Source organism: Antrostomus carolinensis, unplaced genomic scaffold (genome assembly GCF_000700745.2).
Source record: "Antrostomus carolinensis isolate BGI_N321 unplaced genomic scaffold, ASM70074v2 scaffold34728, whole genome shotgun sequence".
Taxonomy (NCBI): Eukaryota; Metazoa; Chordata; class Aves; order Caprimulgiformes; family Caprimulgidae; genus Antrostomus; species Antrostomus carolinensis.
The window spans coordinates 7635-20249 of record NW_010335611.1 but is presented as its reverse complement, the minus strand read 5'-3'; the positions used below and the strand labels follow the sequence as shown (position 1 = coordinate 20249).

The window sequence follows — 12615 nt, the reverse complement described above, 5'->3', positions numbered from 1 at the left end:
GGGGGGGGGGGGGGGGGGGGGCAGCTCCAGGGTGCCCAGTGACTCACTACACTCTTCACCTCTCTGTAGAAAAGCAATGTGCAGCCACCAAGCCCAAGAGATATAAATTCACAACTTGTTTAATGCCAGTTAGATTGGTTTACATGGAAAAGTTACAACACTCCCTGTATTTTTTTTTCCCCCGTCATATGATGCCTTATATATAACAATGCCACAAGGTCGCAGACTTTGTCACACAAACTCTGAGAGGACCCTTTGCTCAGCCCGCCCGCACAGCTCCGTGCTTACATCTCACCCTGACAGCACAAGCTGACGTTAGCTTTGCTCTTTTCCCCATTTAACATGCCACAGCACACTCCAGGCAGCCGACAGCAGCACAGCGCTCGCCTACATGAGCTGAGACACGCACACACCCACCCGCACACGCTCCTGCGGTGGAAGACCTGCAGAGAACACTTCTGGGAACTCCGCTCCTGCCTTGACAGCTGCAAGCAGGGTGGAAGACGGAGTTTGTGCCACACTTTAACAGCCAAGTCAATCTGAACAGCTCGCTCTCATCACATCCATTAGCCAACGTGCTCAGCCGCAGACCAGCCATGGCTTGGAAATCACTAGCCCTCCCCGCCAAGGATGAGGAGCCAACCTGCTCCCAAGGCAGCTCCCAAGTGAGAAAAATGAGAGATTTGGCTTGCGAAAGTCCCTAGCAAGAGAGAAGCACGATGTGGGGACAGAGCAATGAGGGGCTGGCCCCACTCCGCAGCATCCCAGGGTGCAGGGAGCACAGACCTGTGGACACAGTACAGGCCATACGTGCCTGGACGGCGCTGCCACCGCCCCAGCAGCTCCTGAGACTCCTCTGGGGAACACAGTCATGGTGCAGGGCGAGAGGCAAACCCACCCCTCCATCCGCCAGCCCTGAGGGAGCCCCGGGGCAGTGGGGAGTCCCAGCAGCACCATGCTCACCCCAGGGCACCCACCCCACGCTCGGGCTGGGCTGCCCAGCTCCCTCCTCCTGCTCCAGAATGGGCACAAACTAGTGTGAAACCACCCCACGGCTGAGACCGCCTGTGTGCCCCCACCCCAAGAAAGGAGGAGAAAGCATCTCCTGGGGGTCTGCATGTTGGGATTTAGGCAGGAGACAAGAAACAAGAGAAGAAAATCCACAACAGCAGCTATCAACCACCTTCACCCCTGGTGTACACAGCTCCTGTCCCCAGGCTCCGCTGCTCAAGAGGGAGATACTACCCAGGACAGACACCTGTGACAGACCACAGCTTGCTGCGAGTAGCTTTTCCCTTCAAACCTGTTTGCCAACTTAATGATCTGACTTAATTTTAACAACACCTCAGTGATTTGTAGTGGTCCTTCCACACAATTAACAGTGTCAGTGTCAAGCAACAAGAGAGGGGCTGGGAGCCCTCCAATGATTTTTAAACCAAACCTCGAGCTCCTGCAGCAAGAACTACAGTAAAGTAGTTGTGTTGAAAACTGGGTTTCAGAAATGACATTGAAATTACATTTCAAGGTGAAGTGAGGCTGTAAGACAATGATGTGGCTGCCAATTTGGGCTGTGGAGACTCCGTGCTGCCAGCCTGCTCAGGAGCAGCAAGCTCCCGGCACACGCGCTCCTCACTGGTGCCTCCAAGGCCCTGTGACAAGCAGAGGGAGCACCAAGAGCCTGATCCAGGCCCTGGTGTAATGGCACTCGTGGTCAAGGCGGCAGTGAACAGAATGGCACCTCACTACCCTTTCTCTATACCACCCTTCCTGCACCTCAGAAGCTCACCCTAAGGATACTGGTGGCACTGGGGAGAGACCATCACATTTCTACAGCCACCCCTAGTCTGGTTTCAGGGAAAGAAGGAAAAAAAATAATAGAAAAGTATTGTCTATGCAGTCTACAGAGAACAGGTCAAGGTCTATATACACAGCCAGGAAAATCCAAATGAGAAGAGGAAACAGCACTCACATCCCAGTGCACTAGAGAGGGCGTGAGGCGGGCGGGAGCCAGGCGCATGGCAGGGAGAGCGTTGGCACATGTACAGAGTGAGACAGGAACAGGCTGCTGCAAGCAGAACAGCTTCTCTTTAAATTAAAAGCAACACACACACAAGTGCTTTGCATCACATCCCACAGCACTCACCACACAGGCTCCAAACACACAAGCAGGTACTCTCTTCCCATAGAGGTTTTTTTTTAAAAAAAACCAAATCCCAACACAAAACACCCCCCCCTAAAAAAAAAGCCCCAACCAACCAAAAAAAACCAAAATTCAAAACCAACAGGTCCCTGGCTTTGACATGGAGATTAAAAAAAAGCAACACTTCTTCCTCGCTTTAGAAAAAGAACTGCCCCTGTGTTGCGAGACATGGTGCTTCCCCGCTTCTAGCCAGAAGAGGCCATGCTCTCTCCAAAAAACACATCCACATGAGTTGTTTTGTTTCTCAAACAGATCTCAACTGCTTTTGTCCTCAGGAAGACTCCAGAGCAACCAGACTGCCACTATTGGCACTGTGGGAAGCTCCACATGCATGGTGGTTGTTGGGGTTGGGTTTTGGTTTTTTTCTTCTTTTTTTTTTTCTTTTTCTTCTTTTTTTTTTTTTTTTTTAAAGCCATTGTTTTTCCTCTCTGTTAACTAAAAAGATCAGCCCAGAACATGCAACAGCAATTGCAGAACTTTCTGAATGTGCTCCCTCTGAGCTGGAGCCTCTTCAAGTCTCCAACATTTAAAGCCCCAAAATGTATTTGTTTGAAGGCAGCTGTCAAGCATGCCAAAAATCAAGCTGTCTTACAGGAATGATTGTATCAAGTACTACAGTACCTATCTGGGGGGGGCCAGGAAGGAAAATAAGCAGTTCTCCAGTTTCTTCATGTTATGGGGATGCCAGGATATAAACAATGCCCTTAGATAATCAGAGAGGCTAACGCCCAGCCTGGAGTTCAGCTCCCTTGCACCAATCATATCGAACAAATCTGGCTGGCTTCTACCTCCAAAGATGTCCATCCCAGGACAGAGGGACCCAGAGCAGCACATTAAACCCATTCCCACAGAGGCAAGGATACTCTCATCTCTCCCAGGAGAGGACAACAGAGCAGCTGGGATGGCCTTAGTCCAGTCTCAATGGTCCATGTCACACATGTTCTCTCCAGTATATAACACGAGGGTTGGAGAATGCTGGTTTAACATTTCTCTTGTACCCGTTTCCCTTTATGAAGGATGAATCTGTAAACGTTTGTCAGTTCCCTCCCCTCCCCAACCCCATCCCAAATATGCCCAGCATGGTTCACAAGCACATATTTAATTAGCATCTGTTGGGTCCGTCCTCCAGTCCCACTGGCACTCTCTCCCTTCTGGCTGATCGTTTGGGGTTCCATGCACACCAAGGTAGTGGTTTGATCCTGGTATGTCAGGCTGTAGTCTCCTGGGTTGCAGTACATGGGGTTTATCGTATCCTGGTGAAGAGGTTGAGAACGGATACAGACTCCTGACAAGAAAAGATAAAGCAGGTGCTGAGTACCCACAGTTGTGCTGCAGAATTACTCCACCTGCCTTTTTTCTTTTTTTTTTCTTTTTTTTTTTCTTTTAATAAAGTGACTGCTAATCTGGTGAGGTATCTCTAGCCCAGGGCACAATGTGAGCTCACCGTTCAAAGTCCAATACCACAAATATTCCCCCCACCTTTTTTTTTTTCCCCAACTGATAACAAGAAGCACAGCAGGCAAGTATGCCATTCCCTCAGCTTTGCAGGAAGCTGTACCCCAGAGCCATCAGAAACCAGAGGGACACCCAGAAATGAGCATTGCCAGCTCCCTGCAGCTCATTTCTTAAGATGTCTCTGCCGTTCTCCATTGCCTCTGTCAGACACCCAAAAAAGCTCTCCAAACATCTGGCACAACCGGCTTTTGGTGATGGTGAGCTGTCAGCGGCAGCATCCACGATCCCATTTCCACCCAAGCCAGCATTTTAAGCAGTTTCATAAGGAGCCAGGGGACATACTGGAGCCAGTCCAGAGGAGGCCACAAGGATCATCTGAGGGCTGGAGCACCTCTGCTGTGAGGACAGGCTGAGAGAGTGGGGGCTGTTCAGCTGGAGAAGAAAAGGCTCCGGGGAGACCTTCTAGCAGCCTCCCAGTACCTGAACGGGCTCCAGGGAGGTTGGGGAGGGACTCTGGATAAGGGCAGGGAGTGACAGAATAAGGGGTGATGGCTTGAAACTGGAAGAGGGGAGATGGAGCTGAGATGTGAGGAAGAAATTCTTTGATGTAAGTGTGGTGAGACAGTGTCCCAGGTTGCCCAGAGAAGCTGTGGCTGCTCCTCCCTGGAAGTGTTGAAGGCCAGGTTGGATGAGGCTTTGAGCAACCTGGTCTAGTGGAAGGTGTCCCTGCTGATGGCAGGGGGGTTGGGACTGGATGAGCTTTAAGGTCCCTTCCAACCCAAACCAGTCTGGGATTCTGTGATAGTCACCTCTGAGGACCAGGTTGGTTCACAGCAGCATGTTGTAGCAGGGAAGATGGTGAGCCCAGGGTGAGCTCCCTGAAATGCTGCTATCCTCAGCAGCCGTGTAACAGCCAGGAGAAGGATGTTCTGTCACACTGCCTTGGGAACACAGAGGCAACCTTTTATTTCATCTGATGACTACAAATCCCTTTCTACCTCAACAAAGTTTAACCCTTCACTGCAGCCCTTGATCTACAGGATATGGTGAAGAGATCAGAGGCAAGGCAGGAGAACAGGGCAAACTTGGACTGAATTCACCCCCAAAGGCCGAGCATCCTCCAGGACACAGCTGCAGCCATCAACACAATGCATCCTTACCTTTGTTGAGCGAGTTTTACTGAAGACGTTCCAGAAGCGTAAGGTTTCATCTCCAGCTCCTGTAACTATGGCCTCCCCATCAGGGGACATTGCCTAAGGCCAAGAGAGAGCAATCTTTAGCATCTGTTACATTTTTGAGGTTGAAAACAAATCTTCATTGGAATGCATGAGAGATATTTAACTCTCCTTCCTACTTGGCTGGTGGTGAGAAACCAAACAACTACCTCTGCTTTCATGTGCCCTGTTCAGTCTTGGTAGGTGTCAGTTCGAGCACTTGCATCTTACTTATGCAGCTATTGAATGCAAGAGTAGAATTATCATATAAGGGATTCTTGTGTTAAGAAATCCAAGCCATTTGTAATTGAGGCTACTCCTCCTCAGATTATAAATGTGTGTTAAGGCAGGAACTGCGCTATAACTGGCTATAATTTGCCAGCTCTATTAGTCACTTACATTGGAATCTACCTCACAAAACAGTATCAGTGTATTCATCATCTGCTACAAATCTGCTGGAAGCCCTACGTAACAGTAACAAAGCAGGTACAAGATCGATGTGGATTCACTGCACCAAGTATTTTAATCATGAATGAGGAGGACTGAAAGCATCAAATTCTTCCCCTGCTGGCAGTCACCAGTGAAAAAGTGTTCAAGTCTTAAGGGAACAAGAAGATGCTTGTGCTTCCTCAGAAGAGTTTTGGCAGGCTTTGCTCTTCATTAATAATGCCTCATATTTCCATAGCAGCAAATCAAAGTATCCCTCACAGGCAAGGAAACCAGATACAGAGCATTTTTCAGTGCTTGCAGGGCAGCATTCACATTTCCACCTAGACTACAGGCAGCTCACAGTGCCACTGGCACTGCAGCTTTGGGTCTCATCTCAGCACAGCGCAGCCAGACAAGCAGATACAGAAGCTTTCAGAGACACGGCCATCACTTACCAGGTACAAGACTCTGTAAGAGTGCCCTGTTAGCTTTGCTACTTGAGTTAATGAAGGGTATTTCCAGACGAGGATCTGGTTCTGCGAGTATCCGTGGGTACTCACCTGAAAGGGAAGAGGGAAATATGCATTGTGCTTCCTAACACGAGGCAGCTCAGCAGCAGGACTGCACAGGGAGGAACTTACTAGCTCGTTGGCGTGTTTTGACCAGGCCAGGTTGCACACTTGCGACCCAGTGTCAATGCACTGCAAAGGCTGCCCAGTAAGCGTGTTCCAGAAGCGTATGCAGCGGTCAGCGGTACCACCACCAGATGCAAGGAGTCCATGCTGGTGTGGAGACCAGGCGATAGCTTTTACTGCTGCAAGATGCTCTGTGTACTGCTGGACAGGACTCAGGCTGGAGTGATTCCAGACAAGGAGCTGGCAGAGAGGAGAGACGTGATCAAACTTGCGCTGCAGTCACGCGTCCGAAACACCCACAAGCCAGGATGTTGCACTGGGACTGATGAGGGCAGTTGGGCAACAAGATGATTTCCCACAGCTCTGCCTGAGCACGTGCATCTCCACTTTGCACCTGCAGCCCTGAAGCCAGTCCCACTCTGCCAACACACTCCACTGAGGAGCCACTCTACCGCTGGGCCATCAGGAAGCTAACAGTCCTTCAGTTAAGCTTATGAAGCCAAAGACAATGTCAGTGAACATGAACTCAAACCCTTCTTTTGTCTTTATGGCTGTATTATTCCAAAACACATTTAGAAATATGCTCATTAGAATTTATTCTGAGCAGGAGGAACTCAGTACAACCATGCTGTCAGACAGATAACGGGCAAATTCACTACCTAGCAACCCACTCCAAAGGGCTCTGAACACTGCTTCTCCATAGCAGATGCTTCGTCCATATGGTGCTCAGTGAACTACAAGCCTGTGTGATAGGTATTAGAACTTATATAGCTCTAAACTCAGTTTCCTTCTACATACAGAAACATTATTGCAACAAACAACTACACGCTACCTAAACAAAGTCAGGAAGTACAGCTTAGCAGTAGCTTTGTTGAACTCAAATCCCTGAGTCAAGCTATAGATTTAATTAGCCAAATACAAAAGCAAAATTAAATTCACCTTTTTAATTTTATTAGAGAGAGGAGACTGAGTAGAAGCTTAGTATGATTTATGTTTGGACACAGTCCAACAACTGAAACAAAAGCCCCTTTCAGAGAGGCCAAATATCCTTAAAGAAAGGGGGTCTGACATTTCTTTGTGAAAATCTAGAGACACTGAGCCTCACGGGGCTCCTTGGAAGTACTATACCTTATTATCATTTCCTCCAGAGGCCAAGAGCTGATGGTCCGTAGACCATTTGAGCCCACAGACCTCCTGCCTGTGGCCCTGGAGCCGTCGCTCAGACTGTAGGGGTGGGGTGCGGATGTCTCTCTGAAGGATCATCCTGTCTCGACTCCCAGAAGACAGCTGGTCCGCATTCCATGCCAAAGCACCTGTAACACAGGCAGAGCACAAGACTATGTTGTGGCAGTCCTGTGGGAGTGGGTAGGAAGTTGTCAGGTTTAAAAAAAAGAAACAAACAAAACCAAACAAAAAAACCCCAGGATGCAAGGACCTCCCTTATATCCACTGTCTGAAGTCCTAGAATAGTGTATAAAGAGATTAACCTGCATAAACTTCCTGAAATTAACACTAATCCCATTTTACAGTGCAGTAAAGCACAGAAATAAAACTCAGAAGGTGCCGTGACTTCCCAAATCTAACTCCAGCATTCAGATTCAGAACGCCTCTGAGAAAAAAAAAAAAAGTGTCTGCAGAATAAGGGAACTGGAAATCTCAGTGTAAAGAAGCCTGCCTGCAGGGCTGAAACCGGAAGCCAGTGGCAGTGAAAAAAGATGTTGTAACCAAACCTAAAATGCCTCAGACATGGAGGAAACACTTGCTGCAACATCACCGCACCCAAGATCAGAACACCACAATTACTAGATGATAAGATTTTAAAGATTGCTCAAGACATAGCAGGGGATAAATATCAATTTTGGTACTTTCTGAGTTCTGCTATTTCAAGCAGATCCCTCACTTACAAGGAAAAAGTTCAACCATGAAGAAACAAAACATGTGAAACCTGTGATCCCATATCCTTACCGACTCTGGCTGTGTGCCCCTCTAGCATGGAGAGCTTCTTTCCTGCAGCTGCATCCCAGATCTGTACAAAGCCCTTGTGAGTGCCAACAGCTACCAAGTTCCCCTAAACAATAAGAAAACCATGATCAGTGAAGCCAGTAAGAAAAGACAGACTCAAAACAAAAGCTAGAAGCTGAGGAAAAGACTTGAGATAAATCCCAGAAGGTGGAAAGCATCCAGAGTTCTTACATCTTTTCCCTACTCAGAGGGCCAAACAGCCTGGCTGGAATATATTTATTGTAACATTTTATTGTAAAGAGCTGGAGAATTGAACTAGCTCTTTCTCCCTCCCTCTTAGCAAATGCCTCAAGAACCTCAAGATACAAGAGGTTGCTCTCTATCCCCTCTCATTTATCAGAGAAAAACAGTGCAACAGGAAAACACATTTGATTTGTGTACAGGAAAATAACACAAGAAGTTGAAACCTGTGAGGAAGAGCTATACAGCTACAACGATAGAAGCTAGGTTACACGAGTCTCGGCTGTCACTGTTGACAAAGTTATACTGACCCGTTCTGACCAGCCCACAGATGTTACAGAATCTCCTTCCACTGAGAGATCACACAGTCGGGTTACCTTGAAAGCAGGACAGAATGGAATAAGAAACACTTGTTATTGTCATACTACACTATTAGTTGTCTCACAAACTAGTACCTAGTTTGGGACAGAGCATTACAAGTGCTGACTCCCTCACACAGCTCATTCCACAGCTCTGAAAGACGCTGTGGCTGGAAAAGACCTACAGCAACAAGTACTTCACTCTCCAGACACCGATGATAATTTACCTGGCTAGTACAAGCACTCCACAGGTAAACACAAGTCCCAAGGCCAACGCTGAGGACATTAAGAGAAGACCAGTCCACCAGGTTCAGGTAGAAGTCATCCTGCAGCTCTGGGGCATCCAGCACTTTGAAAGGAATCTTTGAGATTTTCCGAGTTGGTTTTCGAGGTGATCTTAGCAACTTCTGACTGTTTAGAGAAACAAATGTAAAAACAACTACAGGATCTTACACATCCAGCAGATGGTACACACAGATGTAGCTACTCTTTAAAGCATGCTTGCATTTCTGTAGAACTGCAGACAAAGAGGCTGCAAAATTCTTTCCAGCAGGTAAGACTGGAAGGAATTAGGCTCTGCTTCCATAAGGGAGCCAGGGAGGAAGACATGAAGTATCTATGCAGGTTGCACACCTGCAGAAACTCTTAGAACTTGACTATCCCTACTTATTATCTCCCCAGATTTCCAAAACCAATTCACATAGCAATTTTGGGTGCCTTGGAAAGAAGACCTAGAGAATGTCCCTGAATTCTCTGTCCCAACCCTTCCCTTCTCACAGCCTGTGGAGAATCAGTATTACCTTTTGTTGCTGACAGGAGACAGGGAATACGGTGAGACCTCATTGCCATCATCTGGACTAGAGCGTTTTGTGCTGAGCGAATACTGCATAAAGAAAACACATCTAGTAAGAACCCCAGCATGCCCAAGATCTAGCACATGCAACATACACTGGTGCCTGATGCCTAGCTAACTCCAACACCCACAGTCAGCTTCTCCAGACTTTTCAGTTCCTCCCTTAAATACCCTCATCTCCACGGAAATCCAAAAGCTCGATTTGGTCACTTACCACACTGCCTAACAAAGCCTGGTTCCAACTCAGCTTCCCTGTCAGTGCAAAATTAGGAAGTACATAGCTTGCTGCAGATACTCAAGTTCTCTTCACAGGCCACCAAATTTTGTTATCAACAGCTTAGGTAAGTCAAGCCACAACACTAAGTCGCTTGCACTAGCCGCTTGGCAGAACTGTGTGCTTTGTTCCTATGATGCACACATGCAACCTCCACTGGTTTTAATGCAGAGTAACCAACTTACAGTGAAAAGAGACTTCTTCTCTGGGGTGGACGGCTGCAGCCTCCTGTCTTCTGTCTGTGGGTCTTGCACTTTCTCAATCCCTGCTCCTAAGAGTTCATTCTTCAGCAAGGCAGAGTAAGCAAGGCCATCTGTGAACCCAAACCAGCACTTAGGCAGAGAACCTGGAAGCAGCAAAGCACTCTGCAGGGAGTGGCAGGATCACGTCTGCCTGACTTGTACATGCACAGGGCCTCTTCGTAAGCCTGGGGCCCCAGTTTGGAATCAAGATTAGCAGCAAGCTTCTCCTCCTTCCACTCCATTAGGAAGGTGCTTCCATGGCACAATAAATCAAGGGATACAAATAGCCTCCCACTTCACAGACACTCATCAGAAGCCTATTGAGGTGACCCAGTATTCACTCTTGTCATGTGGGCATTTCCTAAAACACCAGTGGGAGTTTTTGCGTAACCGTGAAAATTTCAGTGTTCCAGTGATTTCCAAACTCACCAACAGTTTGAAATAAAAGCTACAGACATGGCACAAATGTTAGAAAGGTGTTCTCACCTTTGCCATTGTCCGATGTAGCATCTTTTGCTTTTCTGTTTTGACTTGGTGATTTTTCATTTTCCTGAAAGGGAGAAACATGCTATCACCATAGAGAAGCCTCATGATATATGGTAAAACTACAAATGAAGAACTCTCCTGGACCACAGGGGCAGCCTGTTTGAAGACATGCTTTCAGAGGAACTCTTTTGAGGCAGCAGAAGACCATAGTGCAAAAGATAAGCAGAGCAATTATGTCAGCCAAAACAAAATGCACCATTTCCTCAGTTCCAAGACTGAGCTGTAGGAGAGGGGAGCAAAACTTACATTTATTCTGTGGAAGTTGATGCTCCAGTTGGCCCCAGCTCTTGAGGGAATGAATCTGTCACCATGTTTACTAGGAGAAGACATCGGAGAATTGGAAGGTGTCAGGGTTCTTCTCATCTCTGCTACCTGAATTAAAGAATAAAAGACACACAAAAGAACAAGTGTTGATCACAGCAGGGATCTGAAAAACATCAATGAAGTCTTGTCAAAGCTGAATATGCCTAAGTGGAAGAGCCAAACATTAGTGTATTCCCTTAACAGAACTAGTAAGCACGTCAGAGTCCAGCTGTCATGGGAACTTCTGTCAAAAGAAGGAACCAAACAGCCTCTTTCTCGCTGCTCCTTCTCAAGCTGACAGTGTCAAGGCAAACACATGGAAGGCTGGAGTGAGGAAGACTGCTTGCAGGGTGAGCAGCACACATTCCTCAACTGCAGTCATACTCTTTTTCATAAAATAATTTATGTTGGAAAGGACCTCAGCTCAGAACAGGGTTAATTTCAAAGTTACACTGAAGGTCACAGCCTCATCCAGTTGAGTTTTCAGCATCTCCAATGACAATGGCCCCACAAGCTCCCTGTTGCACTGTTTGGACGCCCTCACTGTGAACATTTTATCCTAATATCTAACTGGAATTCTCCCTGTTGCAGCTTTCATCCATTGCCTCTAATCCTTACACTATGTACCTCTGAAGAGGGTCTGACTCCATTTTCTCCATAACCACCTACTAGGTAGCTGAAAGCAACAATTTCACCCCTCCTCAGCCTCATCTTCTCCAGGCTAAGCAACACAGGTCTCAGCATCTTCCTGCTCCAGTCTCTGGACCATCATGGTGGCCTCTGCTGGACATGCTTTATCTTGTCAAGCCCTACAGTTGGTTTGTTTGTTTGTTAGTCCCCAACTTTTTACATTCCACTTGTACTTACTGAGATTATTTAGTAAAAATGCATTACTGAGCTACATAAAAATACCTTAACTCCTTTCTCGAACTTGAACTGAGTTAATATATTCAAAAGCTGTGCTGAAGTCAAGTTATTTGGTTATTGCTAGAACAGTCAGGAACTCACATCTACCCACAGCCCAACAGAAGACTAAGCTTTGCTTCAAAGAGGCCTCATATTTTTCAAAAGCTCAGCTGAAAACAGTCACAGGCAAGACAGACAACAAGTCAGACTAAGGCCATTTAGCATAATCCATTTGTACTTACGCAAGGCATTGTGTTTTCATTCTGGATGTTGATTTGGCGTAGGAGACGTCTCTCGTAATCCTGGTCCATGGTGGAAAGCAGAGGGGCTGGGGGGGTCAGCAGGGCCTAGGCTCAGGAGTTTATGTTCCTGAACTCCAATCAGCAATTAGTCTGCTGCAACAGAGAGGGGAAGAAAAACACCCCAATATCACACCTGTTCATACAGAAGCCTCTTCAGAAGCCTGTTCTTTAAACTTGAGACCACTTTTCCTATCCCAAGCACTGGTATCAAACGTGTGATACAGCCCCGGGCTGCTAATAGAAGTGATTTTCTGTATTATTGCCCTTGGTTGCCGATTCAGAGGAGCAGGCAACCAGCATTTTGTGCCTGACAGGAACTCAGGAGGCAACCACAACTGGAGCAGAGACTGCAACACTCAAACCCAGCCTGTTCATGTGAACTGCAGCTGCACAGTTTAGAAACTTTTTGGTAAAACCAGACACCTACATCCCATCCCAGCCCAGCCAGATCTGTACCTCAGCCAGAGGCACGACAGTAGCGCACACCACTATGCTGAAGCCAGTTGGGACACTTCTAGGCACGTCAGAGGTATCGCAGACTTTCGGTAAGCCAGTCGAGGGAGGGGATCATCCCGCTCTGCTCTGCACTGGGGCGGCCTCACCTCCAGCACTGGGGGCAGTTTTGGTGCCACAGGATAAAAAGGATCTAAAGCTGCTGGAGAGTGTCCAGAGGAGGGACACAACATTGGGGAAGG

The 12615-nt window shown here is 47.4% G+C and overlaps 1 protein-coding gene across 4 annotated transcripts; it reads right to left on the bottom strand.

The window, feature by feature from the left end:
* Window positions 1-3443: 3443 nt before the first annotated feature.
* On the bottom strand, window positions 3444-12013 carry FZR1 (fizzy and cell division cycle 20 related 1). 4 transcript variants are annotated; one of them, XM_010174612.1, is made up of 14 exons: window positions 11857-11929; window positions 10656-10777; window positions 10350-10413; window positions 9807-9934; window positions 9295-9377; window positions 8722-8905; window positions 8447-8512; window positions 7899-8001; window positions 7062-7246; window positions 5940-6173; window positions 5754-5858; window positions 4816-4908; window positions 3867-3875; window positions 3444-3485 (listed from the first exon to the last, which is right to left on the bottom strand). In XM_010174612.1, exons 1-14 carry the CDS (start codon window positions 11927-11929, stop codon window positions 3444-3446), a joined length of 1491 nt encoding a protein of 496 aa, XP_010172914.1. The 4 variants fall into 4 exon arrangements, with proteins under 4 accessions (XP_010172914.1, XP_010172915.1, XP_010172916.1 ...); XM_010174613.1 differs by lacking the exon at window positions 3867-3875 and having other exon boundaries at window positions 10656-10781; window positions 11861-12013; XM_010174614.1 differs by lacking the exon at window positions 3867-3875.
* Between the last annotated feature and the right edge of the window lie 602 nt (window positions 12014-12615).